Source organism: Perognathus longimembris, chromosome 28 (genome assembly GCF_023159225.1).
Source record: "Perognathus longimembris pacificus isolate PPM17 chromosome 28, ASM2315922v1, whole genome shotgun sequence".
NCBI lineage: Eukaryota > Metazoa > Chordata > Mammalia > Rodentia > Heteromyidae > Perognathus > Perognathus longimembris.
In genome coordinates this window covers 64,129,851-64,145,947 of record NC_063188.1, presented here as the reverse complement: position 1 = coordinate 64,145,947, position 16,097 = coordinate 64,129,851, and the positions used below count along the sequence as shown (strand labels likewise).

The 16,097-nt window shown below is 36.3% G+C and overlaps 1 protein-coding gene across 1 annotated transcript; it reads left to right on the top strand.

The window, feature by feature from the left end:
• The first annotated feature begins 12,851 nt into the window (after window positions 1-12,851).
• LOC125343422 (60S ribosomal protein L15-like) lies at window positions 12,852-13,536 on the top strand. Its single transcript, XM_048335834.1, is given in 2 exon segments — window positions 12,852-13,199; window positions 13,201-13,536. Coding segments are annotated over 2 exon segments (615 nt in total). The 5' UTR covers window positions 12,852-12,869; the 3' UTR covers window positions 13,486-13,536.
• The last annotated feature ends 2,561 nt before the right edge of the window (window positions 13,537-16,097 follow it).

Genomic DNA, 16,097 nt, shown 5'->3' with positions numbered 1-16,097 from the left:
TCACAGTAAAGCCACCAGCACAACAATGTTCATCGCAGCCAGTTTGTCATAGCTTTAATCTGGAACCAACCCAGATGCCCCTCAATAGACGAATTGTTGGGCTCGTTAGCCTCTCCCGGCTCAGGTACTTACTTCTTTCTTTCCACACTCCCTTTCGCGCCCTCTCCCCTAGTCACCCGACCCACAGATAAGCTAGGGTGAAGCAGGGGAGTCAGCACCGACCTGCCACGCACTCCACTGCAAGCCACTGTGCATATATTAAAGTTCTAAATTTCAGAGCTAAAATTATGAAAGTCTGAGAAGAAAATACAGTGATAATATTCCTGACCTTATATTTGGCAAACAATTCACAGGTAAAATGCCAAAATATAAACAGAAAAAAATAGACAGGTTAGACTGGCCTTTATTAAAATTAAAAACTTGTGTCTTACAAAATATCCCACCAAAAGTCAAAAAATAATCTTATTATAGAAAAATGTATGTGCCAATCATTTGCTTAAAGACTTGTACATACAATATATAAAGAAAACTTACAACTCAATAATAATGGCATACAGACCAATAGAAAGTAGGCAAAAGATCTGAGCAGACATTTTCCCCAGAAATAGATACACATGGCCAATAGGTACATTAAAATATGTTGAATATCATGGAAATGCAAATCAAAACCACAATGCTCTACCACTTCACACCTACAGGGATACTATAACCAAGAAGTTAGGCCACAAAAATTGTAGGTGAGGATGTAGAGGAACCAGAGGCCACATACACTGATTATCTGACAATAAAAATGGTCCTATTGTTTTGGAAACTCTTCATCAAATTATTAAATATAGAATTATAATTTATTTGATCTAGTGTGGCAGTTAAGACTTTCTCCTCCATCACTAACCCCTCCACTCACTAATCTATCTTTCATTGGAAAAATAAATGTTTCATTTCAGAAATGTTATGTAAATGGACTCACACAGTATGTACCCTTTGCAAGTAGCTATTTACACTTGGCACATTCCCTTGGTTCCAATTTACTATTGCATAGTATGTCTACCATGGATTCTCCAGTTGAATCTTAGTTGTGTGGCTCAAGGAAAAGACAAGACAATAAGATGGCAGTGTTTACCAGTAGACTTTATTGAGTGGCATTTGGGACAGAAAACATGATAGAGAAAATCCCTCATAGCAGAAGACCTCTTAGCAAGATATGGTTTCTACCTGGAAAGGGGAAAGGGAAAAGAAATGCCAAGAGAGTGAATAGGATAGAAGTCTATGTGTCTAGGCAGTGTCACTCAGTTCCAAAGCAAGACATCTCAGGACCTAGAGGACAGCCCCAGTCAGGCTTCCGTTATATCTGTAAGGGCTTGTCTCACTATGGGCAATAGATGATAAGTTCATGGTGGTGGGATAGACAACACAGGAAGTCTCTAAATGGCTGGTTTGGGCTATATTAAAGCAACTCAATATGTAAGAATTTGAATATGGTGACAGTCGACTTTGAGGTAACAGTACTGATTTGAAGCCACCATCACAACAATGTTCATCGCAGCACAATTTGTCATAGCTAGAATTTGGAACCAACACAGATGCCCCTCAGTAGACGAATGGATCAGGAAAATGTGGTACATACACACAATAGAATTTTATGCCTCTATCAGAAAAAATGACATTGCCCCATTTGTAAAGAAATGGAAGGACTTGGAAAAAATTACACTAAGTGAAGTGAGCCAGACCCAAAGAAACATGGACTCTATGGTCTCCTTCATAGGGAATAAGTAGCACAGGTTTAGGCTAGTCACAGCAAAGTATCACAAGAGCCCAATAGCTATACCCTTATGAACACAAAAGACGATGCTAAGTGACATGAATTCCATGTTATGAAAATGACTGTTATATCACTGTTGCAATTACTTTCAACATGCAATGTAAAACCGTAGCTTCTATTATTGATGATCCTCTTGTATCCCCTTCCTGTGGTTGTACCTGCACTATCTCTGTATCTTATCTGAGTACATTGGAAACCAAGTATACAGGTCTTAGAACTAGGAAACTGAAAGGGAATACCAAAATCGAGAGACACAGGGTAAAAAAGACAAACAATTACAAAAGCAATACTTGCAAAACTGTTTAGTGTAAATCTACTGAACAACTCATGGGGGGAAAAGGAAAGGAGGAGGGGGGAGGGGGGAGTGAGGGAGGAGGTAACAGTATAAGAAATGTATCCAATGCCTAACGTATGAAACTGTAACTGCTCTGTATATCAGTTTGACAATAAAATTTTTTTTAAGGAAGAAATGATACATGGAAAAATACAGCATTCATCAGTTTCACTCCAAGGTATATGAATATGAGAATAAAAGCATGTATCCACCCAGAAGCATGTGCACAATTGTTTATAGAGACATGGTTCATGAATCCAAAAAGGGAAACAACTCATGTGTCCAACAATAATGCATAGATGAACAAATGTGGTATATCTGCATAGTAAAATATTACTTGCCCACCTAATAATCCAGAATCTCAGAAACCTGATCGGCTCTTTCCATATTTTGTTTGTTGTTTTTGTTTGGTTAACTTTTAGTTTCTATTTATCTGCTTAAGATATCTTTATACTAACTTCAAAGAAGTTATGTTTATGAGCCCTACCTTACCTGCATGCTGTGCATGTGAGGCAGAGAACAGAAGAAATACAGCACAAGCTTTCTCTGCTGAGCTCTGACAAAAACCATTACCCAGGTCCCAGACAAAAGGCTAAATGACATATGGATAGGACAGGACAAATGGAATATAGAAACGTCTTTGAAAACTTGATGGACACCACAATTGCCAGCAACAAAAGACAAGATAGAATTTGTGATCTGAACCTACCCAGGTGGGACTCTTGCTAAAACAAGAAACAGCTGAAGACCAACATTAGCCAGAAGATTTTTACAAGACTCATAGCCTCATGACTAATGAATAGTCAAAATGTCCAGAATAAAATCCCAAGTTAATCAGAATACAAAGAACTAGGAAAATGTGACTAGTTTATGACCCAGATGTAAGAATGTTTGAATGCATTAGAGTAACTATGATAACCACAGAGTTATTTTGAGGTTAGCAGAAAGATATCCTAAGCAGATATGTAGAAAGTGAAAATTTTAGATTAGAGACACAGTACTCAGTACCAGAGCTTGAATTCGGCCTTGCACTCTTCCTCAGATTTGTGCTCATGTCTGATACTCTACCATTTTAACCACATCACCAGTCCAGCATTTTTCTGGTTGGAAATAGAATCTCAGAAACTTTTCTGCCCATGCTGCGTTTGAACAATGATACTCCAGAAGTCATCTTCCTGAATGGTTGGAATTACAGGTGTGAGCCTCAGCACTCAGATACATTGTCTAATTTTTAAAAATGATTATTGGTTGGAATCAATAGCAGAAAACAGATGGTAAAACAGAGATAATGGAAATTATCTAACATAAAAAATAGAGAAGGTATTACAAGGTGGACTGAATTTTAAAGGTTTGTGGAATAATTTCCAAGAGGTATAATATTCATGACATTGGCATCCAAGACAGAAAAAAGCTATTGTGACAAAACAACATCTGAGGGAACTTTTTGTCTTAAAAATGCTTTATTTCCATTTTAACTCAACACTACATTTATCACAAAAAATTAAGACATTATAATTGTTTCAAAAAGTAACCGTAAATAGTCTTGAAATAAAATGGGATTAGTTGTCCTGGCAAATACTATGTGGAGTGTGGGCTTTGTTTGGGTCCTACAGCCAGAAGTAGAGAAGACATGGAAAGCAGGTTGAAGTGAACAATGTAGTTTGAAATCTTCATGGAAGACTACAGCATTTCAATCCTGAATCTGATTCATTTCCCTTATAGACTTAAAACTGTATTAACAACATTATAATTAACTATGGTACTTATGTGGTAAAACCTTTGAATTTTTTTCTTTTTGAAACTTTTGAATTTTTAAAAGAATTTCTGAAATTTAAAGAAAGGTGTGAAATAAAATGAAAAAAGGAATATCTCAGAAAAGAATCTGGAGCTAAAAAGAAAAACCCAAGGGAAATATTGAAACTAAACATTTAATGATTACAATAAAAAAAAAATTTAAATACGCTTAAACAGAATGGAAGGAGAAAGTAGCCATGAACTTGAAGGTAAAGCAAAGGATATCCACCTTAAACAATGGAGGTAAAACACATTGAAAAATGATCAGAATCCAAAAGAAGAAAGAAGCAACATTGCTGCCATAGTCTCGGGAGAAAAGAGGAAATATGAGGCTAAAATGTTTTCAAAAAAATAGGTTTATGGAGGACATAAAAGATGACTTATTGTAAAAGAATGGTTAAGGTCTGAACACCTCACTTAAAGAAAGTGCTGATATCAGTAATATATGATGATTTATACATATATAATACAATGCCCAGATCAACTTTTAAATTAAAAATCCATATAAAGTTATATACCCTCAACAATACAGATAAAACTGAAACGCGATGTAACAAATGTTCAATTCACACAGAGAAAAATAAAGAAAAGGAAATTAAGGAATAAACATGTGAAGAAAAGTGAAAAACAAAAATATGGAAGCTTAAGCCCTAGGATACCAGTAAGATCATCATACATAAATAGGAAATAAAAGATAACAATTATACCAGGTGCAGTGAATCATTCTTGTAATCCCAGCTACTTAAGGTTCACAGATTCACAGGTTAAGTCCAGTGCAGGAAAAATTAGGTTCTTTTTCGACCAATAAGAAGCTGGGTGCCATACTCATGGTTGACATCTCTACTATGCGATACAAGCCTGACTTGACATAACCAAAACACTTTACTGGAAAAATAACTAAAGTAAAAGGTCTTGGTTCACATGATAGAAGGCCTGCCTAGCAATCACAAGGCCCTAAGTTCAAATATAGATATAGAAAATTAGAAAATATTATTTTGTAAATGAATCAACTATATTCTATCAAAAAACAAAAGTATGGAGAAATATTTACCATTCAAATTTATTTAAAAAATAAAGAAAGTTTGGCTATGTTAGTAGCAAATAAACTAGATTTCAATGCAAGGAAAATTAAGAGTAACCAAGTGAAAAGTTACACAGCCATAAAATTGGACAGTTCACTCAGAAAATGTAGCAATCTCATATGTATGGATCAAACAAAATATATGAAATAAAACATAACATAACTGGAAAATGAAATAAATCCACAAATACAATTCAGGACATTTTCTATGTTATGAAGAATAATTAGAAGGGAGGTTGGAAACCTTATACCACCATCAACAAAAAGAAGCCAAGAACACTCCACAAAACAAAAGTGGAATAAGCGCTTTCCAAGTGTTTATGGAACATTTATCAAGACAGGACATAACATGGGCAATAAAATAAAACTAAATATTTAAGAAAATGAAAATCATACACATCGTGTTCCTTGGTCAAAATGAAATCAAGCTAGAAATTAAAAACAGAAAAATAATAGAAACAATCTCCAAACACATAGGAACCAAGCAAACAACTCAAAAATAATTGATGGATCAACGAGTTAAGTCTTAAGGGAAAATTTTAAAGTAAATTGTCTTAATGAAAACAAAAATACAACATATAAAAATTAATGGGACACAGCTAAATTAGAGCTAAGAGGTGAATTTATAAGAGTAAATGTTTATAAACAATAGGAAGAAAGAAAATTCTCAAAAGTCAGTAACCTGCAAACTAGCAAAAGGAGGAAAGTAAACCCCAAATAGGCAGAAGAGAGACTGGGAAAATAATAGAAACCAACAATATTAAAAATAGGAAACAGGAGGAGATGGAGGAAAATGGCGAAGAGGCAGCAGATCCCTATCTAAGCTCTCTCCAAGAACCCAGTTTTACTATTCCAGAGAAACTACCACACCAAGAAAGTTATCTCAAGTAAGTTATAATAGTATAGAGATTCTGGCCACAAAGGAAAAATATAGGCAGGTGGATGGAGAAAACAGATTTGAGCTCCGGGTGGCATCCTGCCACCACACTGGTGCATCGCACGGCTTCCCACTCACCTACAGCGCACAGCAGTGACCAGGAATAAATCCTCCAGATGGGCGGCAGACAGATGCGGATCACTGGACCATCCAACAATCCAGAGAAAGCATGTGTACCCCACAAAAGATATTCTCACGCACACTTGCACCCACAAAACAGCATTTGGATGGCAGCCCTTCCCCCGCCAGCAGAGAGAAACACCATCTTTGACTCTGTTAAAGACCACACCAAAGCAGACGGTAACTAAAGCAAAGCAGGCCAGGAGAAAACGAGGACAGAGGGGCCATTTTTAAAAAGGCAAAGATAACTGAGCAGTGAGAGCTAGCTCTGCCCAGGGGAAGGTTTCCCCAAGCAGATGGGAGGAATTTGCTCCCCCCACACCCAGGCACTCAGCTTTCAGCCTCCGGTGAACACAGCCACAGGTGGACACCGCCCTGCGGCAGAAATTTCAAAAAATCAAACCAGGGCTGGGAATATGGCCTAGTGGCAAGAGCGCTTGCCTCATATACATGAAGCCCTGGGCTCGATTCCCCAGCACCACATATATAGAAAATGGCCAGAAGTGGCGCTGTGGCTCAAGTGGCAGAGTGCTAGCCTTAAGCAAAATAAGAAGCCAGGGACAGTGCTCAGACCCTGAGTTCAAGGCCCAGGACTGGCCAAAAAAAAACAATTCAAACCAAAAGTAGCTCCTGGCAGGAAGAAAGAGCACCTCAGCAAACAACAGACTGTGAGAAGCCTCGGTTCCCAATACTGATCAACACTGCCCAGTTACACAGGGCACCCAAATCCTACCCACAAGCCTCGGCGAACCACAGAGCCAGCTCCGCTCAGAAGAAGGTCTCTCCACCCAGGTGGGAAAAATTTCCCCAGGATTCCAGGTTTTCAGCCTCAGGTTAACATGGCAACAGGTAGACCAATTCCGCTGCTGATATGCCAACAATGCGAAGAGTGAGGCTAAAATCAGGAAAGCAACTCCTTTTGCAACAGCCTCAAAGAACATAAAATCCTTAGGAGAAACCTTAACCAAAGAAGTGAAAGACACCTATGATGAGAACTTTAAAAACATGAAAAAGAAAATTAAAGCACAACTAAGAAAATAGGAAAACTTCCCATGCTCTGTTTATGTGTTACTGAGAAATTGACCCTAGGGCTTCATGCATGCTAGGCAAGCACTCTACCACTAAGTCACATTCCCAGCTCCATGTCCTTTTAATAACTGGATTTTTAAATTGCTTATGTTTAGATTTGACTATTAGTCCCCTGTTGGATGAATCTGAAAAAGATTTTCCCCATTCTGTAGTCTGCCTCTTTACTATGTCAATTGCTTTGCTGTATAGAAGTTTTAATATTTACTACAATATTTTTGTCAATTCTTGCTCTTATTTTCAGAGCTATTGAAGTTCCCTTCAGAAATTCATTGTCTACACCTAGATCTAGAAGCATTTTCCCCTTTGTTTTCCTCAAGTAGATCAATGTTTTAGGTCTTACAATGTTTTAGGTCTTAATATAGATTAGTCAACTTTTGTACAGGATGAAAAACAGAGGTCTTGTTTCAGTCCTTATGTGTACATATCAGTTTTCCAGGGACTATTTGTTAAAGACACTATCTTTACTTCACTGTATATTTTAGTTCCCTTTTCAATCATCAGATGACACTACTTCCTTGGGCTTATTTCTGGATCTTTTATTTATACTTCATTGTTTTATATTTATACTTTTTTGCCAGTACCACACTGTTTTGTTATTGTGGCTCTGTAGCATAGTTTGAAGTTAGATATAATGATGCCTCCAACATTGTTCTTTTCTATCATAATTACCTTGGATATTCAAGGACATTTGTTTTTCCAAATATATTTTAGGGATTTTTTTCTAGATATTCTTTTTCACAACAGACTAATGGGTTTAAACATAGAAACACTATTATTCTATTTTTATACAATTTATTTTTCTCTTAATTTCTTTTTATACTTATGTTACCTCTCAATTTAATACCTACTTCTTTGCTTCAGTTAATCTAATTCCATGTTTTTAATCTGCCCTTGAGATAGGATCTCCATAGGGCCCAGGTGGCAAGGGACTTATAGTCTCCTTTAACCCATTTCATTGACTTTCTATCTTCAATTAGATACATCTTTTCTCTCCACTATTATTCTTCATTCTCTGTCTCATCTCCTAAAATTCTTTATGACCACTGAAAAACCCTTACCAAAACCCCTTACTAATAAAAGTAAGTGAAAGAAGATACATACTAATACAACCAGAGATAAAGTAGGGAACATTACAATAAATTGCACTGAAACACAAAGAATCACTGCAGATTATTTTGAAAACATATACTCAAAAAATTGTAAAGCTAGAGGAATGGATAATATTTTAGACACATAGAACAACCAACATTGAATCAAGAAGATATAAACAACTTTAACAGATCAACAACGAGCAATGAAATTGAATAACTAATTTTGAAAAAAAAAAAAAAAACAACTCTCCCATAAAAGAAAAGCCTGGGACTAGATAGAATCATTTCTGAATTCACCAAGACTTCTGAAGAAAACTCCCAAGTAGCTAGAACTACAAGTGTAAGTCGCTGCAACTCATCAAAAAACTTTTAAAAAATGATATTCTCTTTGTGACTTAGAGTCTGCGTACTATTTAGCTGGCCATGCTCCATGTTTCACAGTGGTCTCTATGCCCATGGTTTTCCCTTCTGAATCTTGTCTACTGCCAAAATATTTACCAAATAATGGGCACTGAAATTTTTGTATTTGCAGATATAGGCTAGTTCCCCTAATCCAGGGTTTGCTTGAACTAGTTTTCGTCTGTGTTTCAATATCTGTGAGGGAAAGTATTTCTAGTTCATTTGTGTTCCTTTGAGCCTGATTTTCAAGTGTCCTGGTTGAAAACTCAAGGTTATCAGCAAGGCCTCTTAAGCTTAACAGGATTTTGAGGTAAAATTTTGTCTTTTCTGACCTGCAAAACTATCAAAGCTATATTCAGAGTCTCAGTTTGTGCTTTCCTATGTGCCTCTAAGACTCTCTCTCATCATTGTCCCACTTACAAATTAGTAAAAATGTTCAGAAAAGAAAAATGAAACAATGTCACAGTTCTCTGTGATTTGGTCAGTGTTCCATATTGCAAATCTAAATGCTGGCTGACTCGGCAGCTTTCCAATTCATTTACTTCTTTTTCTTCTAATCATCATAATACTTTCATTTGCTTTCATGGAGATAATATTCATCTTCTAGAAGACTAAAATGATGTGATAAATGTACACAAAGCTACATTTTAAATTTAATTTATAAATTACTAATTCTTTTATTTTAAAATGCCACATTCCTGCCAGGTACAAGTGGTCCATGCCTGTAATACTACCTACTCAGGAGTCTGAGGCTCATAAGATTTGAGGACTGTGGTTCAAAGCCATCAAAGTTGGAGAAATTTGAGAGGTTCTTATGACAAATTACCATCACAAAAGCCAGAAGTGGAGCTGTGGCTCAAAGTATAGAGTAGAAAATGCAAGCAAGAGAACTAGGCCCCATGTTGAAGCCCCAGTACTGGCACCAGGTAATAAAGAAATACTATTTTCTTTATTTCTACATTTGTCAGAATTTTAGGGTTAAAATATTTATTTAGTGGAACCATGTGTGTTTGTTCTAATTCCTTGATAGTTTTCATTTTGTTTTTATTTTAAAAAACAAATCTCAGGGCAGGGAATATGGCCTGGTGATACAGTGCTTGTCTCGTATACATGAATCCCTGGGTTCAATTCCTGAGCACCACATAAACAGAAAAACCCAGAAGTGGTGCTGTGGCTCAAGTGGTAGAGTGCTAGCCTTGATCTAAAAGAAGCCAGGGACAGTGTTCAAGTCCTGAGTTCAAGCCCCAGGACTGGTAAAAAAAAATTTAAAGAAAAAACAAACCTCACAAAACATAAAATGTAACCTTGTTTTGAAAATGAAGTGTATGACACAGTATTGTTAGCTCTCCCTATATTATTATACAGTAATGGTCTAGAAGTTATTCAGCTCTCATAACCAAGTTATTCCTTGAGCTCTCCGAGTTACCTTCCTTCTGACACAGCATACCATCGTGCATACTCTTGTTATATTTGACTATTTTAGCTACTTTAAAAACCATGCAGGATTTGTTCTCCTGTAGCCCTTGACCTACTTTACTTTGCAAACTATACTTAACATTCTTCCAAAGGGTAAGCAAATGCAATCATTGTATGCAATATACACAATGTAAAAACAAACTATGTAACTTGGGAGTAAGGATGGGAGGGGGTAATGGAAAGCACGAAGGAAGGGGTGACACTGACCAACCAAGTAGCATTGTAGTCATAACAACTATTTAATAATAGCAATAAAATGCAGAAACATGTTGAATTTAAATTTAAAAAGATTATTCCATGATATAGTGTATTTCATTTAGAATAATATGCACACCAATTATGTGACAAATATATTGACAACATACATACAATTTATACACAAATAATATGTATATATGTGCATATATAATTAATAAAGTATTCATAGCATGATCTTATTTTTAAGGGAAAAATAATGTTCCAACCTATAATACACCACATCGATGAATTCTAGTTCAATTTTGCTGCAAATGACCTTTTTATAACTGAATAATAATACTTCATTGTGTTTATCATATTTTCTTTATCCATTGATGTACACCTAGGCTGATTCCATAGTATGGATAATGTGAATAGTACTGCAATCAATATGGGTATGCAAGTATCTCTATTGTATCCTAATTTATATTCTTTTGAATATATCCTCTAGAATGGCATCACTGAATCATAGGTCTCTTTTTAGGGATATTTTTTCTTTTATGAATCTTCATACTGATTCCCAAAGTGGTTGCACTTGTTTGTTTAGCTTCCATTTTCTACATTTGGTTATACTGTTTGTCACTACTGTTTGTTAAAGAGCCTGTCTTTTATCTAGTGTATGTTTTGGGCAACTTTGTCTAAAACCATCTAGCTATAACATCTTGGTTATTTCTGGATCATCTGTTCTATTCCTTTGGTCTTCATGTCTGCTTTTGTACCAGTACCATGATGTTTTTGTTACTATGGCTCTATAATATAGTCTAAAATCAAATATTATAATACCTATTGCCCTGTTCTTTTGCTCAGGATTGCTTTGGCTAGTTAGGTCTTTTGTACTTCCATATGAACTTTAGGATTGATTTTTCTACCTCTATAAGGAATGGCATAGGCATTTTGATGGAGACTGCAATGTACTGGAAGATACAGCTATAGGTAAAAAGTTCCTAAATAAGACACTAACAGTTCAGCAAAGAAAAGCAAAAATTGACAAATACCATTGCTTCAGTCTAAAACGTCTGAACAACAAAGAAATGTCACTACAATACTGAGGCAGCTTACAAAATGAAAGAAAATCTGTGCTTACTATCTATTCACCTGACAAAGAATTAATAACATGCCTATAATTCTAGCTACTCAGTAGGATGAAATATGAAGATTGCAGTTTAAAGCTAGCCAGAGCAGGAAAGTCTGTGAGACTCTTATTGCCAAAAGCCAGAAGTGGAGCTATGGCTCAAGTGCTAAGTCACGAGCCCTGAACAAAAAAGCCAAGCTAGAACACAAGGCCCTGAGTACTGGCACAACAAAACAACAAAAGCTAACCTCCAAAAGTTTAATTCTTCTCACATGGATATTTGGTTTTCTTCTTTCACACCAAGAAAACCAATATTGAAGACACCATCATGCCTCCATTTTGTAATCTTACCATTCTCTTTGAAAATCATTTGTTTGTATATAGATGGATTTATTTCAGAGACCTCTCTTCTGTTCTATTGGTCATGTGTCTGTGTGCTAATACAAAACTATTTTGATTACTATAGGTTTGCAATATGTTTTAGGATCTGTGAAGCCTCAGGACTTACTCCTCTTTCATAACACTGCTTTCACTGTAGTCACTGTATGACTGTTAAGGATGTTCATTCTATTTTTGCAAAAAAAGACATTCAGACTTTGTTAGGGATTGTACTGAAATTATATTTTACTAGGGGCAATATGGACATTTTGAACAATATTGTCATTAAATCTATGATCTTAGAATGTTTTTGTTTGTTTGTGTCTAATTTCTTTCACAAATATGATTTTCTTTTCCAATATATTTGACCAACTTCATTAAGCTTATTCAAAGATTTTTAAAGTTTCTAACACCATTGTAAGTTTTCTTAATATTACTTTCAAACTAATGGTGATATTTTATATTGCAACTTCATCTAATTTGTTATTGGGTGTATGTCCATGCACATGTGCATGTGTAATATTTAGAGTTTTCTTATCACTTGGATATGCAATGGACCCAAAGGAACATGTACCATAACAAGTTTGACTGCCAAAAGATGAGCTTTTGTGAGGTAATTGGATGGTGAAAGTTCTAATTTCATGAATACACTAATCCATTGATGAGTTTATAATGGATTATTAAAATTTGGGGACTTGTTGGAAAAGGTAGGGCACTAGAAAGGTATTTTCAACTAGTGTGTGCTGTCCCTGAACCCTTCCTCGCTTTCTCTCTTTCTCTGCTTATTGCCACCAAGAAGTGAATATCTTTACTATATCATTCCACCAGTCTGCCTCACAACAAGGTCAGAAACAATAGATCCAATCGATCATAGACAGAACCTGTGAGTCATGAACCTAAAAAATTTGACCTTTTAAATTATTTTCTTAGATATTTTGTCACAGATATACAAAACTGACTAATAGTTTTCTGCACATATCATGTAATCTGCAAGAAGAGATTTTAGCTTTTCCGTCTAGCAGCATCCATCAGGTAAGCCGAGATGGGTGCCTACAAGTACATCCAGGAGCTATGGAGGAAGAAGCAGTCAGATGTGATGCGTTTTCTTCTGAGAGTCCGCTGCTGGCAGTACCGCCAGCTCTCAGCCCTGCACCGGGCGCCCCGCCCCACCCGGCCAGATGAGGCGCGCAGCCTGGGATACAAAGCCAAGCAAGGTTACATCATATACAGGATTCGTGTGCTCCGCGGTGGCCACAAACGCCCGGTTCCTAAAGGTGCGACTTATGGCAAGCCTGTCCATCATGGTGTTAACCAGCTCAAGTTTGCTCGTAGCCTTCAGTCTGTTGCTGAGGAGAGGGCTGGGCGTCACTGGTGGAGCTCTGAGAGTCCTGAATTCTTACTGGGTTGGTGAAGATTCTACATACAAATTCTTTGAGGTTATCCTCATTGATCCATTCCACAAGGCCATCAGAAGAAATCCTGACACCCAGTGGATCACCAAACCAGTCCACAAGCACAGAGAAATGCGTGGGCTGACCTCTGCAGGCCTCAGGAGTTGTGGCCTTGGAAAGGGCCACAAGTTCCACCACACTATCGGTGGTTCTCGCCGAGCAGCGTGGAGACGGCGCAATACTCTCCAGCTCCACCGTTACCGCTAATAATAAAAGTAATGTTTGTACAATTCTTACCTAATAAACAATTTAGGACAATCAAAAAAAAAAAAGAAGAGATTTTACATGTTCATTCCTAATTTGAATGAAATTTAATTTTTAGCCTAGTTTCTATGAGTCCAGTGTCTCTTTTGCACTCAAATTCAATTATTGTTATATTTATGATTTTAGATCTAGATTCCACATATGTGTAAAAACATGTAATATTTGGCTTTTTTATCTTGGCTTATTTCACTCAGTATAATGAGAGTCAATTCAATCTATTCAATCTGTCTTCCTGTAAATGATAACATTTCATTCTTCTTTCTGGCTGAATACTACTCCCTCGTGTGTATTTATATATTTTCTTGATCCCGTCATCAAATGTAGGGCACCAGAGCAGATTCTAGCACTTGGATATTTTAAACAGTACTGCAATAAACATGAATATGGAGAATTCCTATTATATGTTAAATTACAAAATTGTAGATAGATACCCAAGATTGGAAGAGCAGAGTCATAAGGACGTCTATTTTTAGTTTGGGATGATCCTCCTTATTGATTTCCATCCTAGTGGTACTACTTTACGTTGCTACCAACAGTATATGAAGGTATCTTTACCTCTACATCCTCACCAGCATTTGTTTCCATTCCCACCAACAGTGTAGAAAGGTTCCCTTTTGACCACACCCTCACCAGCATCTGTTGTTAATTTTCTTGATCATGGCCATTCGAACTGGAGTTAGGTAGAATCTCAATGTTGTCTTGATTTGAATTTCTTCTGTGGCCAGAGATGTTGAACATTTCTTTAGGTGCCTATTAGCCATTCTTACTTCTTCTTCTGAGAACTCTTTCTTTAAGTCTTTAGCCCTTGTTGCACATTTTTTTGACTTTCGGCTGTTATGACTAGTGTTGTTATAAATATTTGTGTATAGCTTTCTGTTTGAAGGCTTGTTTTTATTTCTTTTACATATATACCTGGAGATGGGATTGCTAGTTCATATGAAAATACTATCTTTTATTATTTAAGGAAGTACTAAGCTGTTTTCCAAAGGAGCAACACAAAGTTAATACTGAAAAGCAATGTATGAGGGTTGCACTCTATCCATATCATTGTCCAAACTAGTTAGTTTTGTTTATTGATAACCATCTTAATGAGTATATGGTAGCAACCTATTATGATTTAATTTGCATTTTTGTAATGCTTAAATATGATAAGCATGTTTTTGTCCTTTTTTTTGCTATTTGTATATCTTTTTTTTTATATAAAGCAAGTAACTGGGATGTTTCATAGGACTTATTCCCAAGAAAGTATCCTATTAAATAGTAACACACAAAAGTTCAGTTTATGCAAATCTACATATCATGATGAATTAAGGTACATTCTTGCCTTGTAAATTTTGAATTACCTAATGAAACAAAATAAGAGTGTTCCTTATGCAAAATAATTGGTACTGAATTCTTTGGTTTGTTTCATTTTACTTTTTAAGACAGGGGTCTTAATATTTAGCCCAGGCTAAATATTATCCTCATGATCCTCCTGCCTCTGCCTTCCATATGTTGGAATTATAGGTATGTATCACTACACATAGCTTAGAGGATTTTGATTTGGGAATGTTTGCGGATACATAATGAGATCTCTCAGAGATGTGACCCAAATCTAAACACAAACTTCACAATATTTCATGAACACTTTATGCATATAGCCTACAGGTAATTTTGTACACTATTTTTAATACACCTGAGTTTTGACTATACTCTGTCACATGAGATCAGGAATTTTTCCACTGGCATATCATGATGGTACTCATAAGGCTTCAAATTTTGGACTACTTTGGATTTAAAATCTTTAGGTTAGGAATGTTCACCTGCTATGTTTCCCCAGTTGCATCTGTCAAAATAAAGGGTTTTATTTTTTAATTTCCAGCTCCAGGGACAGAGCTAAAAAACACTAAATGAATACAACTACCAGTGAAGCAAAGAAGGGTCACCACTGTCCAATAACAAACAGCACTTCTCTGTGTGCCTCTCTGAGAGACTTTGAATTAGCATTTCTAAAGTCTGCTGTAAAAGATATCAGCTTGGGTCGAAGATGTAGATTTTTTTCCCTTGGCAATTCCCTTTCTGTTGAATATGGTTCATACTGATAGGAATGATACACACATAGGACTAGAAATACTACTGAGGGGCTTTTTGCTACTGGTCAAGCTGCTTACCAGAAATGACTTTGCATCAAGACTCCACTAGCCAAACCAGCATGGGATGGAGAGAGCATTTTATTGCTGGGCTTCTAAGGAAAAAAATTACCCAAACTCTCATAGAGAAAAGACAGATCCCTAAATAGCTTATGCCTAAGAGCAGAAGGTGAACAGAACATGGAGAAGATGCTTGTGGATCTAATACTATCTAGTTATAATGCAGAAGCCAGGCTAAGCCAAGGATTATCACTAATGTTAATAGGAAAAAAATAAATGTAAACTAGATTTAGCAAAATTTTGTTCTTGGAGGGACAATCTACTTCCCTCTACTGGCAACTACTGAAAAGGAAGAAATCTCTGTGTTGTATTTGGGAAGATCACCTACAGCCTGGGTTTCCTCCCTTTTTCCCATAGCTATGAGCT